The 14649-nt window shown below is 35.2% G+C and overlaps 2 protein-coding genes across 4 annotated transcripts; one reads left to right on the forward strand and one right to left on the reverse strand.

The window, feature by feature from the left end:
• The first annotated feature begins 2168 nt into the window (after positions 1 to 2168).
• Positions 2169 to 7898, forward strand: LOC142628073 (protein WVD2-like 7). Of its 3 annotated transcripts, XM_075802033.1 has the most exons (9): positions 2465 to 2703; positions 3533 to 4093; positions 4174 to 4530; positions 4683 to 4741; positions 4864 to 4938; positions 5762 to 5864; positions 5968 to 6039; positions 6366 to 6473; positions 7305 to 7852. In XM_075802033.1, the coding sequence occupies exons 1-9, from the start codon at positions 2632 to 2634 to the stop codon at positions 7518 to 7520; spliced, it is 1623 nt and encodes a 540-aa protein (XP_075658148.1). In that variant the 5' UTR covers positions 2465 to 2631; the 3' UTR covers positions 7521 to 7852. The 3 variants fall into 3 exon arrangements, with proteins under 3 accessions (XP_075658146.1, XP_075658148.1, XP_075658147.1); XM_075802031.1 differs by lacking the exon at positions 6366 to 6473 and having other exon boundaries at positions 2169 to 2703; positions 7305 to 7898; XM_075802032.1 differs by lacking the exons at positions 2465 to 2703; positions 6366 to 6473 and adding an exon at positions 3289 to 3428 and having other exon boundaries at positions 7305 to 7898.
• Positions 7899 to 8327: 429 nt separating this feature from the next.
• LOC142628072 (two-component response regulator ARR11) lies at positions 8328 to 14407 on the reverse strand. Its single transcript, XM_075802030.1, has 5 exons — positions 14067 to 14407; positions 11652 to 11804; positions 11159 to 11530; positions 10189 to 10265; positions 8328 to 9596 (listed from the first exon to the last, which is right to left on the reverse strand). Exons 1-5 carry the CDS (start codon positions 14191 to 14193, stop codon positions 8592 to 8594), a joined length of 1734 nt encoding a protein of 577 aa, XP_075658145.1. The 5' UTR covers positions 14194 to 14407; the 3' UTR covers positions 8328 to 8591.
• Between the last annotated feature and the right edge of the window lie 242 nt (positions 14408 to 14649).

A 14649-nucleotide genomic window follows, 5' to 3' on the forward strand; every position in this document is an offset into this window, starting at 1 on the left:
AAGTCTTCATTCTTCTTCTTTTCCTACTAACACTAGAAATCTACAGTCTCATCACAATCTTCTCCCCATAAATCAATATGTCTCAAACCCATAAATCCACCCATAATCAACAAACCCATAAATCAAAAACTCATAATCATCAAACCCATAAAATGGAATGATTGGATGCAAAAAAACTATTTGAAGAACACGCGGGTTAAGGACTAGAACCTTTCTACCCACTTTTAGCTTGTGGGCTCCACATTTTGAGTTAAAGATGAGTCTTTTAGCTCAAAACTACACCTAAGTTTTTGAGTTAGACATAGTTGGGAGAGAGTAATGAGAGAAATAGAGAATAGGATATGAGATATGGGTTAGAGTTTTAAGTCATGCTAAAACCAAACATAGCCTTAAGTTTTGGTGGGCCTAGAGATAAAATAATCGGGCCCCACCATTTTTCTCTTCCCCTCCTTTCCAAACCAAATACCCCACCCATCCATTTTCTCTCATATTTTTCACTCTCCCTTTTCTATCCTCCCCAAAATAATCCCAACCAAACATACTTTATGTCAGGGAATTGTGCTTTTATACCTTCAAATATTGATTTGGTGGAATGTCAACTTGACACCTTTAGGTTTTGTTGATTGTATGACCTAGCAATGCCTTTGAAAATGTTTGTTAGGAATGAGTGATGATGGTTTGGATAAGAAATTTCTAAAAACTTTGGTAGTTGTAGTGTACGGAGGTAAAATATGATGTATTTTAAGTGTTTTTTCAATTCTTGGTGTTTAAGGTTGTATTGGATGGAAATGGTGCATTGCATAATGAGAGAGGAGTGTTTTGCATAATGTGAATTCGTATTAATGAATAGTTGGTACAATTCTCTATAATTACAAAAAAAAAAGTGATCATCTGATTTGATCTCCTTGAAAGATTTATTGATTCAGGAATTGTAGAAATGTAATCTTGATTCAAACATCAAATATCTTTCAATTTGGTTGAAGAATGGATGATGGATCAAAGATCTTTTGAACAAAACTACAATGAATCTCTGATTATGAGCTTGTTAGAAATTCTCTGTTCTTCGCGTTATTCATGTTCTTTGTGTTCTTTATGCGCTCTTTGTCTTTAAAGGGTTATGGTGGAAGTTCTTTGGAGATTTGGAGGCTTGAATCTATAAAGCTTCACCGATTAATGATTTCTTGAAACTTTTGGAGGCTTTTGAGCTTGATTCCAACTTTAAGATTTAGAAAGATGATTTGGATTTTTTTTTTTTCAAATATTCTTCGTATTTGAAAGCTGAAGTTCTTAAAGTTCTTGGAGGCTTTATGGCTTGGTTCCTGCTGAGCTTCTATGCTTTCTGGATGCTTCTTGGTGTCTAAAATGCCTTAAGAAAGCTCCTATTTATAATAGTTTGGCACGTGGCTGAATTTGATTGTGACACATGTCATGATCTGAGTGGAGGAACCTTCAGATTTTGTCTCCAAGACACAAGACATCATTTGATTGGTTGAAATGTCTTAATATTAAGATGACACATGTCAGCATGCTTGTGTTATTACCAACAAGTGTTGATGTGTAATTCCTTCTCAAAAAAAAAAGTGTTAGTGTGTAATTGGCTCTTGTATGCTTTTGATGCTTTTGCTTCAGTGACGCTTGACAAATTTATGTTGGTCTTTGAATAGCGACAATGGAAACCATGAGTAATACGTGGCGCTTTGTAATTGGTCTTCCTATGTGAACTTAGTGGTATGATGTTTGTGATAAGGCATGCATTTTCCATTCTCTATATTACAAGAAAACAAGAAAATGAAGGAAAAAAGGAAAGAGAAAAAGCCCAAGACAAAAGCAGGAAAAAAAAAAAAACAAACACTCACACACAAGAAAAAAAAAAATGATGAGAAAGAGAAGCGCTCCCAAAGTCAGAAGAACAGCCTTGCATAAGTCGTATTTCCTGGATCCTTGTCAAACCCCACGCATGTGTTGAAGAGAAATCACCCCTCCCCTCACTTGTATCCGTTGGAGACAAAAGACGTTGCAAAGTCTATAATTGGAATTAGAGTTGTCTTCCTCTATTATCTTACCATGGTTGTTCAAATTCAAATATTAACCCAAGTCAGAAAAAATAATAATGGTACAACTTTTAGCTTAATTAAGTAACCCAATAAAGTATTATAGAGAGATTAATCCAATCTATAAATTTCACACACCTCATTCACAACCTTGACTTGTATATTCTATCAAACAAAAAAAACCTTGACTTGTATACATTAAAAACGGAACTAGACGTTAGAGAAGCTTTAAAATTCTCACCCATGTGGCCCAACTCAAATCCTAAACGTTAAAAAGAATAGTGCTTTTTTAGAAGATCAATAATAAAAATTAGTTTCAAAGGCCAACCAAAAAACACTTCCTTTCCTTAAATAAAACACTTCCTTTCCTTAAATAAAAATAATAATAAAAATAAAAACCTTCCTTTTTTCTGCAACATGAAATGGACCCAGGAGAGAGCCTGTGATTCAAATTTAAAGCCTTCAAGGGTTTGCATAAAGACTAAAGCTTTTCTTGTTAAGAAAGACTAAAAAGCTTTTGTTGTTGTATTTCTTTGAACTATATTGGTGTGGCATTTTTGTTGGTTTAGTGTGCAAGGAAATGGGTGATTCAGCGTGTCTTAGGAGATCGTTCTCTCACCCTCCTTCAGATAGTTCAAGAGAAGCTAAAGAGGTCAGTTTTCCAAACATTCTTGAAAGTTTCTTTCTTTTTGGTTTTTGGATTCTAAGTTAGTGTTTAGTTAATGGGTTTCTTGTATTTTCTATAAATTCTTGATGGGTTTTGTATTTTATTGTAACTGCTTTTGTCTTTTTTTTTGTTTTTTGTTATGGTCTGTTTGGATCCTGAGAAAACGTCGGAATATGACAGGACATGGGAATCTTGTAACGGGTTGAGATTAATATGGCTGTTGTACTTGTTTCGTTTCTTTCATTTAACAACCACACACTGTGGCCTGTTATTGCTTAGACGGTTTATGGTTTTTTTGTTTGGTTCATAACTTCTTGTTTGGTTCTTGGAAGAGTGAGAGAGAATTGGAGAGAAAGTGCTTCCAGATGCTTAATCAAGGAAGCCACTATTAAGCAATAAGCAGTTTTTCCACCTTTTTCTTTAAATAAAATCAGGGAACCAAATGGGAAATTTGTGTTTCCGTTTTGGATTCCCAAATTATCGTGGATGTTTTTGCCTAATTTTTTTTTCCTGTTTTGCACATATATCCATCAATGAAGCTTTTGAATTTTGATATGCCCTTGGTGTAATATATAATTATACATCAATTTTCTTCCTTATCTTTTAATTTATAATTAGCATTTCATGGCTTCCTTCTGGAAAAATCTTGAGCTTCTATTGTTTTGCATCACAGAGAGGAGCAAGTAATTGATGGGGTTTAAATGTCCTGGGTATCTAGCTTTTTTTTTTTAACTAAATAATCAAAGTTTAATTTGAATTTTGATGTATTTCTAATTTATTTTAGGAAATTCTGAGTAATTAATTTTAATTGCAGAGTGACCCCAATCGATGTCTTGGAGAATCGATCTCGTTTGGAAGGTATATGTCAGAATCCTTGGCCTGGGAAAAATGGTCAACCTTCTCTCACAATCGTTATTTAGAGGAAGCTGAGAAGTTTTCCAAGCCAGGTTCTGTTGCTCAGAAGAGAGCTTATTTTGAAGCTCATTACAAGAAAAAAGCTGCAGAAAGAGCAGCAGCATTGGTTGAGGAAGCAAATGCAGCAGCTCATAATGTTTCTGAGTCAGAAACTAATGACAAACATCACAATGAGTCTTTCATGGATTCAGAGTTGGTGGAAGCAGACAGCCACAAGGCCATTGATGGACCACACGTGGAAGATGCCCCTAGTACTGCAATATGTTATTCTGCTGAAATGAATGTATGTAATCCTAATGTTGAAGAATTGGAAACTACAAAGGTAGAATCAGCTGAGGCTGTAATGGTAGAAGGTGTTGAAGTGGAGGATTCTGCTCTGGTTGAAAATATAGACCTAATTGAAAAAGTTGAAGACCACCACAAGATTGTGACTACCCAAGAAGAGAAGAAACTCAATAAGGTTGTTCAGTTATGCCTTTTTTACTTGTCTTTAGTAAATTAAATGTGCCTAATACTGCTCTCTTCACTTTCTTATTGCAGGTAGCTCCCAGTAAGGATATTCCTGCTTCACCAAGCAAGAAAAGACAAGCGAATTGTTCTTCGAAGCTTTTAACTCGAGCATCCAAGCTCCCAGTCTCTCCTTCCAAACGAATGATTTCTGTGCCGCTTAGAAACGGAATTAATAGTGCGGCAGAGTGTGAGAGGACAGCAGGAGATCTAGTTGAGAAAAAGAGATTAACTGTAAAATCACTTCACATGTCAGTCAATTTTGCATCTGGTACTGGCAAAACTAGTAAAACAAATTCTGTTTTCCAAGAGGTTGGAAGTGCAAGAAGTGATGAAAATTTGTTTGACACATCCCAAGACAGTTCAACTCCTGTACGAACTTCGACTAGGGTATTTACTTCTATTACTTGCATTTGTTTAATCTTTCTGCCATTCACCTTCTTCCACTTGTACACACACGCCCACAAAAGTACATATCTGAGTGTTATCTTTACCAGGAAAGATCTGTTAACATGACTGAGGAGTTCTTTTGTGCACTGCAGGCATCTGTAAATAAGTTAATTAAGCAACGTTCAGTAAAGCTCCAGCCAGAAGATCGAAGGTACTTTGCATTCTGAATGTCCTTGCAATATCTCAAATGGTTCCTTTTCCATCTGTGCTATTGATGTGTGCATACAAAAGAACTATCCCTTACACTGACATTATTACATCTATCGATTTCAGGACTAGAACACTACTTAGCAAGTCAATTTCAGGAGGAATAGCAGGGGATGGGAAAGAGCACTCTCTCTCTATGGAGTAAGGAGTTTTCCTATTTATCACCTTAGTGGTTACCTTTTGTATAGACACTGGATTACCACCTAAATTGATCCTGCTTTTGCTACTCTTGCTCTTCAGGATTTATTTACTTTAACTTCATTGATCTCTAGAATGCATATAGAGAACTGTTATTACTTCTATAAAAAATAAAGCACTGTTATATTTAGCCAATTTATTTCAATAATTTTTTGAGCAAACAGCCAAATAGTTCCCTTAGATTTTGACAAGAGTGGAATCCTATCACTTGTGTGTGTGAGAGAGAGAAGAGAAGAGAAGGAAAGTGTGGTTTTTAGGTGAGGTAGATGCATGATTGGGTCCAAATTGAGGCAATCTACCTAAGGAACCAAACACACTCTGAACTTTCATTCTGAAACTATTTGTGAAGGAGCCCAGGAATTATATCACTTCTTGCATTTAAACTGACTGCAAAATCCAGTGGAGAATCGTTGAACTTTCACCTGCAACAGATTGCATTATCCTATGTATACACTCAATGTGATATAAAGAATAACATGCACTGATACACTCTTTTCTGATGCCATTTTCCACATGGGCCCTAAATTATACTGTTTCAGTTTACAGTCACTGCACATATGAAACCTCTAAATTTTCTTAAGTAATTGACCAACATCATGCTTATCCTTGACAAATATTATAATCAACTTGTAGAGAGGTTTTTTTTTTTTTTTTTTTTTTTCATGATTTCATATTCTAAATTGGGTGTAAAATGTATTTTACCAGGCTCTGTAACATTTTCATTTGGAAACTTAGAGAAAATTTTCATAAAATGTTTGTGTGACAGCTGCTCAAAACCATCATATGCAAGTGGATTTAAAGCACGAACTCCTACTATATCCTCTCCGTTTACTTTCAGGAGCGAAGAAAGAGCAGCAAAACGCAAAGAGGCAAGATTAGATCCAATAGTTTCCTGTTTTTTACTTCTTATTATATGTTATGATTTAAAATTGTGTCATTACTTACAAATCTTTTTGCTATTATTTATGCCAGTTCTTTCAGAAGTTGGAAGACAAAATATATGCCAAGGAGGCAGAAAAAGTGCAGCCACAAACCAGGCCTAAGGTTGATCTCATTGCCTTACTATAGCTTTGAGTAGGTGATGGAATCCCATATGGAAAATAAATAAATAAATAAAAATTGTGCAACTCTATAACTGGCTTTTTGGGGCCAATAACAAAATGCAGAAATGTATTGAGGAGTCCAACTGTGTATATTGGTTCAAGGGTTATTGCATGAGTTGCCCAGGTGATCTGTTATAACACATAACTTCAGGGTTGTGTATGTTTCCCAATAATATAGTGATGTGAAGTGATTGCATGCACAAATCATATTACTTGCTTGGTGAGCTCATTTAAAATCTTCTTTCCTTTTAAACTTCTGTGCGGGAGAAATCGCACTTTGACATCAAAAATTTGCAACAGAGTACTGATTTTAAAGCCAAACTGAATGAAGATTTAAATCATAGATCACAATCACTGAGCAATCCCCCAAAGAAGGTACTTGTAGCTTCTTAACTTGACTCTCTATGATGCAGAATTTTGGGTTAAAGCATGCATTACATTTGCAGTAAATGCTTTTTAAGTAATTTGGAAAGGCTCTGCTATGAGTTTATATGCACAGCCGTACAGGTACTTAGCACTGCAAAAAAAGAAAAAGAAAAGTAATTTCAGGATGTTTTGTTCCAGCTTATTATGTCAGTTCTGATGGTTACTACTTTGTCAGTTCAATAACTCTTTGTTTTTGTGTGGCAAAAATACACTTCAGATCCTATAACTTTGATAAATTGTCATTTTAGTTCATCCTATAACAAAGTCACTATAGTCCTTCCATCCGTTGCAGTTAAAAAGTTTTTGCTAACTTCCTTAAAATGACATTATATCTCATTTTTAACATTAAAGTAATGTAAGATTATTTTATTAATATATTTAAACCCAAAAAAAAAAAAGAATTTTTAAATTTAGTGGACTAAAATGACAATTGTTCAAACTTAATATGGACTGAAATGAGAATTTTTAAACTTAGTGGACTAAAATGACAATTGATCAAAGTTAAGAGGGTGTAAAGTGTATTTTTGCCTTTTTATGTTATTTGTTGCTGCTTGCTGGTGAGTGGAGAGGGGCCTGATTCTCTGTAGACACCCTCAAGTATTGTTAATTTGTTACCATTTTTTTTTTTTTTTTTTATCTTCTCTTGTAGTATTTGTTTCTCCTTCCCCTTCTCTTCCAGGCAGAGAAGCCGAGTTTGTGGCTGTTTTCTGAGGGTTGGTTAGATGTTTATCCAATCAGAGTCACTGAAAGAAAAATATACTGATCATTCACATTTTGCAGATCTCATTGACACAGCCTCGATCACCAAATTTCAGAAGAAAGCCAATTCCCAGCCCAGTCCAGGATTCAAGCTCTCGGCCTCCTCGAATACCTTTAGTCAGAAATGGTAACTCTAAGCGTGTTACAGAAAAATTTGATAGAACCACAACTTGTTCAGTCACTTCACTACCTAAGAAGAATGCATATGAGAATGCTTCTCCAAATATTCAGCATTAAGTATCAAAAGAAGAGAGCAGATTGTTTCATATAAGCATATTATTGGACATCCTGACAACCCGGACCTATCCTTGTAATTACGTAGTATGGAGAGAGTGATAAGTGAAATGGGATTCACCTGAGGGAGGATATCAATGCAAAGTTAGTACTTTGTGTTGAGAGCTTCTAATAAAATCAGTGACAAGTGAAATTTTGTAGCAGTTTTTCCGGTACTTTTTTTCTTTGTAAACGTGTAGGAGATAAGCATTGGCAGTGGAATAGCAAGCATATTTGTAATAAGACTGGCTTTGTGCTTATTTGTGTTGGTAGCATGTACAGTTGATCTTAGTTTATACTATTTCTTATTGCTTTACCTTGAACTAAGGTACAAAGCTTAAATTACCATGTGACTGAAACATTTAAGCTTGTATTGAGACTAAAAGCTAAAAACCTAACTGAATTCTCAGAATTATTTGGGGGAATGAGGAAGGGCTGCTTAGCAGTTGCAGATTCCAGCTTTCTGATATGGCATGCCAAGATGAAGGAAGTATCTTGTGACTATCATATGCAGCACTCCCTCACATTTGGTAGACTCCACACACCTGTGAAATCCATATATTGTGACGGAGGTGCAGTATAAACTGGTCTCATAAGATAATTTTTTGCCAGGATGGAACAAATCTGCATCTTGCAATAGCAGCTATAGAATGGTGTGATTAGTCTAGTAGCAGAAATTAGAGACCAAAAGTAATGTCATTTTTAGGTTCAAAAATCCAAATCAGCTTACTAGAAGGGCACAACTGATCATTTTTGTACAGATGAAAGCTCTTTTGTTTGGTTCAGAAAATTTGTGAAGGCAAATGACTTTTGTGCACATCATAGGCCCATAGGCTTGGATTGTTTCTACAAACACACAAAACACTCCTAATGCATGTCCCATGTCAAGAACTGAACTTCGACAAGCAAACTTATTATGCTAAAAGTTTGACAACACTCCTATTATACAAATTAAAACATCCAAGTCCAAAGTGGTCAGGAAATAATATCCCAAACCTCTCTTCCTGCAAGAAGGTGCAGAGCTGCAGAGCACGGTCAAGCTATAAATAGACCTTGATCAACAATTGGACACTCTGTTGTTGAGTCAATAGGACACTGGAAGTCAGAAGTAAGTGGGTCATACAAGTAGAATGGAACTTCAGCCAGGAAGCCCGGATCATCGTAGTCAATAAAATCTATACTCTGTCCAAAATTCATACTATAATAATCACCTTGAAGCCAGACGGTTAAGTCCTCATTGATTGGTGCAAAATTTGGGTCACTTGCCGATGTCAGGTTTCTTTGGCAAGACTCTAAGTCAGTAATGCTTAGATTGAAGCCCTGTGGTTTCATGCTTGAAATCACAGTGGAAATGGGCTCAAAAGATTGATGATTTATTAATTGGCTCTTGGTTTGAACGGGAAATGTGTCAATTGCACTTTCCGTTGGACTGACATGGCTCACATTCTTGCTCTTGCACTCGTTGAACAAAGGCTTAATTTCAATAGAGCCACTCATGTCTCTTCCTGTCAAAGAAAGTACAGAAGTAACTGCTGGATCTGACTGTAATTGATTAATTGGGATTTGATGCTGTTGTCCATGTGGTGGTAGCTGACTGTAGCCATCCTCCAACTGAAGATGTGGCTTATGTTCTTTCTTGATTTGAGTTTCAGGGTTTTCACTCCAAGAGAACTCCGGTGGGTTGGTAGAATCAAATGCCGGATAGCTTGCTTCGGTTTCCAGCGATGCAAAAGAATGACTGAAGCTCTGTGAACTCCTCATCTTCTGAGGATCACTGACATCAGCAGTCAACGTTCTTTTGATCTCTGAAACAATTTTGAGATCACCTTCATTATTTTTTGTCTCAGCATCCTGTGCAACAAAGTTACTGCCACAAAACTGGTAACCATTTGCAACATCATTTTGGTTCAAGTTAATTGAACTCTGATGTCCATAACTTGCTGCAGGATCCGTTGGAGGAAAATCTGAATGCTTTATGCCACCAAAAGAAGCTTTTAAATCATTTTCTTTTTGCAACCTACTCAAGTAGAGGCGGTACTTCTGGAAAAATAAAAATATCTTCAATGAGAATCACCATGATATTCAAACAGATTGATCATTACAGAGAACTTTTTGCACTCTTCTTGACTATTTTCTAATAAGCTGTTCTTAGTGTTTGATTAAATAGTGTCTCTAGTTGTACAATTGAATAGTGTTGTAGGTGGGAGGTTGTAAAAGTCTATGCAATATTAAAAATAGACCAAGAATTGCTTGTGATAAAATTGGATAGAAGTTCACTCGAGATATCTGCTTATGCAAAGTCAAAAAGGCACATAAAATATGGATGTATATATGATGACATCAATTTTTGATACATATATTTGAATAAATTCCAAAAACAAGATTGGGTGTGATCATACCAATCACTTGTCAAAAAAGATATAGGTCAGATATACAGTGGGATAAAAAATTTAAAAAAAAACTAGTCATCAAATACATCATTAATGAGCCAAGTATTTACTTGATTTTGTAATTGCATTGTTCCTTGGAAACTATACTACCATAAAGGAAAAGCAAGACGTTGTAAATAGCCTACTTGATAATGACTTTTAAAAATTGTCAAGACCAAGACTGAAAGGGTGAGGGGATCTACCTGTAAGTGACTAGCAACATTTTCTCTAGTCAACCATTGCACATTCATCAAGTCGAGTATCTTTTTGGGGCCAACTTCTGCCAAAAAGACACTATGTGATTGAGGACCACATAAAGACAAGGAAAAAAACACCCCTTATACCCATTAGTATGGGGGCACCACCAGTTTGGTCTCTTGACTATCAAAACTTGCAATATACACCCTCAAGTGTGATATTGATGTCAATATGACCCTTCCATCAGAATCTGTCACAATCTCACCGTTAACCCATCCAAAAAAGACTCCAATTTTCAGTAGGAAAATAGGAAAAATAAATATTTACAAAAAAGTAAAATTGTGATTCAATTTTATGGGTCAAATTTTGGGAGATCATTACTCATATATTATTCAAATTATACGGAAACTCATCAGCTATGTTCGAAGTGGATTTGAAAACAGGTTTTCAGGAACCCATTGCTTGGATTGATGAAGCAGGTTGCTGTTTCCTTCCACAAATCCTTAACAGCCATCAACCTGAATGTGGGAAATACCAAGACCCAGTGTTGGAGAAGCCTTAAATCTAAGCTGAAGGAATGTAGTGGAGAGCCAAATGCAACTTGTGATCAGTATTGCTGCAAATGAGCAACCACTTCATTCCCTTAAAAAAAAATTGAATCCCCAATTTTTTATTATTTTTCTCCTTTTAAAATTATTTTCTTCTGAAAAAAAAAAAAAAAATCTTTTTGGGGTGCTTAATGGAACATTATTGACAGATCCTGAAGAAAGGGTCACATTGACATCATTGTCATACTGTGAGAATGTAAATTGCAAATTTGATAGTTAAGGGACCAAATAAATGGCGCCTCCCACCAAAAGGGTGTGAATGGTTAATTTGTTTAAAGACATTAATGGTAAGAATCCAATATATGTTTAGTTTTGGAATCACATATCATAAAGAAACTCTACGACTAGAAGTTTATACTGTACTTACTATCAAACCCAATCTGGTTCACAGCTTTGACAAATTTCTGGTGCAGATCAACCGACCAAACTACTCTATGTTTCTTTGTAGAATGATCACCGAAATCCTTATCATCATTCTTGTCAAAATCTTTTCGTTTTTTTGAGTTGAAATCTTCCCCACAATACATGTGCCCATCATCTAAATCTGATCCATTTCTAGACATTTGAATAATGTCTATGTTTTCATGTTCAATATCTCTGATTTCATGTATCTTCTTTCTGAAAACATGCTGCCATATATTGCGGAGTTCCTTCATTCTTATCGGCTTGAGGAGATAATCACATGCACCATGCTGAACTCCTTTCATAACTTTACTCGTTTCACCGTCAACTGACATCACTGTGCAGGTTCACAAAATGCAACTTGTCAGAAGCAAGGATCCCAGTGGATGTGAATTAAAAATCGATGGAAATTTTAGAATGTTAGTAAAAATTTTGTATAATAGTATCAGAGAACTGACTAATCACTGGAAGATCCATTTCCAGTCCAACATGCTCAAGAAGTTTGAAGCCATCCATGTCAGGCATGTTAACATCGCTGATTACAATGTCATAGCCATCCTTCCTCTCCCGAAGAAGGTTCAGAGCCTCCCGTGCTAAATGACATGTGGTCACTGAAATAAACAAAATAACAAAGATAAGTGAGAATAGTTTCAAATTTTTGCTGTCATGGTAGAGATGATTGATCAACAGAGTATATTAGTGAGCAGAAGTCATTCAAAAAAGTTTCAACATAGCAAGAACATAAATAACAAATGCATCTTTATTCAATCAAGTCTAAAAATATGTTTCAATTGTTTGGATCAACAATTTCATTGCAAATAAAAAGCCTTTTCTATCTTCTTCTTTTTATCATAAATAAGAAACCAGATAAGACAAGACATAGTTTCCACAGTATTAAAGTGAATGGCAGCAAAAGATATGGTGAGTGAATCGGGAAAATCATACAAATAGGAATGAGATACCTGAAATACTTCCCTAAATATAGTGTGACATGACTAGGAAAAGTAATCAATACTGTTGGTTATTTTAAACACAAAGAGATGGTAACGACTTTGAAGGTCATATGAGAAGTTTCAATCATCAATAAAAGTTTTCAACAGCACTAGTGGATATAAAAAAGAAACTGAATAGGAAAAAAAATGAACTATGAATAGGCTTAAAAGCCAATATGGAAGTTCACTTCAATTTTGAAAATATGTGAAGGCATGTTTACTGATAGAAAGATGGTCTCTAAAGAAAATGAATATTGGGAGCCCACATTCATGAAGCCAATCCTACTGCTCAAAAGAAGTTATCCAAAACAAGCTGAAATAATTCAAACTTGAACAGATTTCAAGTAGCCATGTTCAAGTTTGGTTAGAGTAGGTACAATTAAGCTCAAGAATCTTCTTTAACAACAAATATTGTTCATTAGCCTAGCATTACATGCATGATCCGATGAACATTATTCAATCCTAATGCTACAAATGACAATTAGCATTTCAGAACACAGAAGAAATCCATTAAATTAAGAAATTCTTCATCAGACCCCGCTGCAATTACATCATTAAGTTATTAAGCCTGCACCTTGTGCACATCAAATTTTCAAAAGCCTACTCAAGGAATCTTGTTTTACTCAATTGTTTCTTGTCAAGACAAGCTTAAAATCTTTTCTTCAAATCATTGCCCTCTTCAGTGACAAGCTGAGCAGTGTACTAGACTCAAAAAGTTCACGTGTTGGTCCTTTGATTATCAGCCTCACAAGAGGTAAGTCAATTGAGTACAACTGAATAGACACACATATATATACACATATGTTTATGTTCCCAAGCCTAAATTACTCAAGATAATAAGCCCACCCAAGGTCTAGTTATTGAGCCCAACTCCAGATCTACAAGAAGCTTCTATCATTTAACTGCTCTTTTAAAAGTAGCATCACTTAAAAATAAAATTTCATAATTCAAAAATCTAAATTCTGTTGGAAACAAATTCCCAATTCTATCCTTATCATCACAAATATATGAATACAACAAGGTGGAATCTAATTATGCCTGTTTATTGCTCTTGGACAAAAGGCCTTTTGCATCACAACTAGTATAGATACGAACAACACAAGTATCATAGCATAGGCACCAAAGAAAGCCCTTGTTACCCCTAATTCACCACCTTTAAGAAGCCTTTTGTAACAATCAAATTATAAAAAATAATAAAATAATAAAAAAAGGTTTTCTCTTCCTCAGATATAAGTGTTCAAAATTAATGTTAAAATACTATCTCATACTTCAATTACAGACAGAAATTTTTTCTCTATTACAGCTTTATTCAGAACTACCATTTTTAAAGTCGGGACTACAGTGCAGTAAATAGAAGTCTTAACTTATGCAGTTCATCCATGTCTCGGTTTTGGTGTGACTCTGTTAATTGAGGTTCTCAACAAATACCCTTTAATTAACCCAGATCAATTCGATTATCAATTTTCATCAATGAAACTAACAATTTTCACATTAAAAGCCTCAAGCAACAACATGAAAGTGACAAAATAAATAAAAATATCCTTAATCTCTCCCCTTCTATTTCATTTTCAAGATTTCACAGCCTTAACACCTACATATTAAACATAAAGTGATGAGCTTTACATGCAATTCTATTACTTAAAATTAAACCCTTGAAGAAAACATAGAATAGAACATGTAAAAAAAAAAAAAAAAATGAAACATACCCAGAAGCCATTATACTGGAACTAACACATAATTTGAGAAACCCACCTCGTAAACAACAAGAATTAGCAAAAGAAACCAAAAAAATCAACAACAAAAAACAAAAGCAAACTTAAACGCAGAGAATATCTTTTCAAGACATGAGAGAAAAAAAAAAGTAACAAAAGCAAGCATTACCATCATAAGCACACTTCTTGAGCATCTTTTCAAGAATTTTGAGCCATGTTGGATCATCATCAACAACGAGAACGCGGAGACCGGCCGGGAACGATTCGCTCCGAGGAGAAGAGAAGCCGTTCTCCATGAAAGAAAAAACCAAAGTATCAATTGAAGTGGTTTGGGGAGAGAGAGAGTTGAAACTCTGCAAGACCAAAAAACAGACTACGAGGATCAATGTCTTTGAGTTTTAAATATTGGGTTTCTTTGGTTTTTAAGGGAAGGATCAAAGAGAGAGAGAGACAGAGACAGAGAGAGAGTGTGTGTATGTGTGTGGGGGATAGCACCAACGAGAATATTTTGGCGCCGGTTAGCTTAGCTAACGGTCACTGTGGCGCAGTTAGCCTCTTTTGCACCTTTCGGTTTGGCACTTTCTCTTTTCAAAAAAACAAAATTAGGAACATAAACGTGTTAATGGTGTAAGAAAGAAAGAGTGTGAAAGAGATAATAAAATAAGATAAGCTATAAGTTTATGATATTTTCACCGTACTTATAATAAATTAGTTGTGGTGAGTTGTTATTAATTTTAATTTTAATTTTTTTT

Source organism: Castanea sativa, chromosome 3 (genome assembly GCF_040712315.1).
Source record: "Castanea sativa cultivar Marrone di Chiusa Pesio chromosome 3, ASM4071231v1".
Taxonomy (NCBI): Eukaryota; Viridiplantae; Streptophyta; class Magnoliopsida; order Fagales; family Fagaceae; genus Castanea; species Castanea sativa.

Coding starts and splice junctions, on each gene's coding strand:
- LOC142628073 (XM_075802033.1), top strand. CDS start 2,632: ATGGGTGATTCAGCGTGTCTTAGGAGATCGTTCTCTCACCCTCCTTCA. Junction 4,094..4,173: donor AAGAGAAGAAACTCAATAAG/GTTGTTCAGTTA, acceptor TTCTTATTGCAG/GTAGCTCCCAGTAAGGATAT. Junction 5,865..5,967: donor GAGCAGCAAAACGCAAAGAG/GCAAGATTAGAT, acceptor TATTTATGCCAG/TTCTTTCAGAAGTTGGAAGA.
- LOC142628072 (XM_075802030.1), bottom strand. CDS start 14,193: ATGGAGAACGGCTTCTCTTCTCCTCGGAGCGAATCGTTCCCGGCCGGT. Junction 11,805..14,066: donor CAAGAAGTGTGCTTATGATG/GTAATGCTTGCT, acceptor TGTTTATTTCAG/TGACCACATGTCATTTAGCA. Junction 10,266..11,158: donor GAACCAGATTGGGTTTGATA/GTAAGTACAGTA, acceptor TCTTTTTGGCAG/AAGTTGGCCCCAAAAAGATA.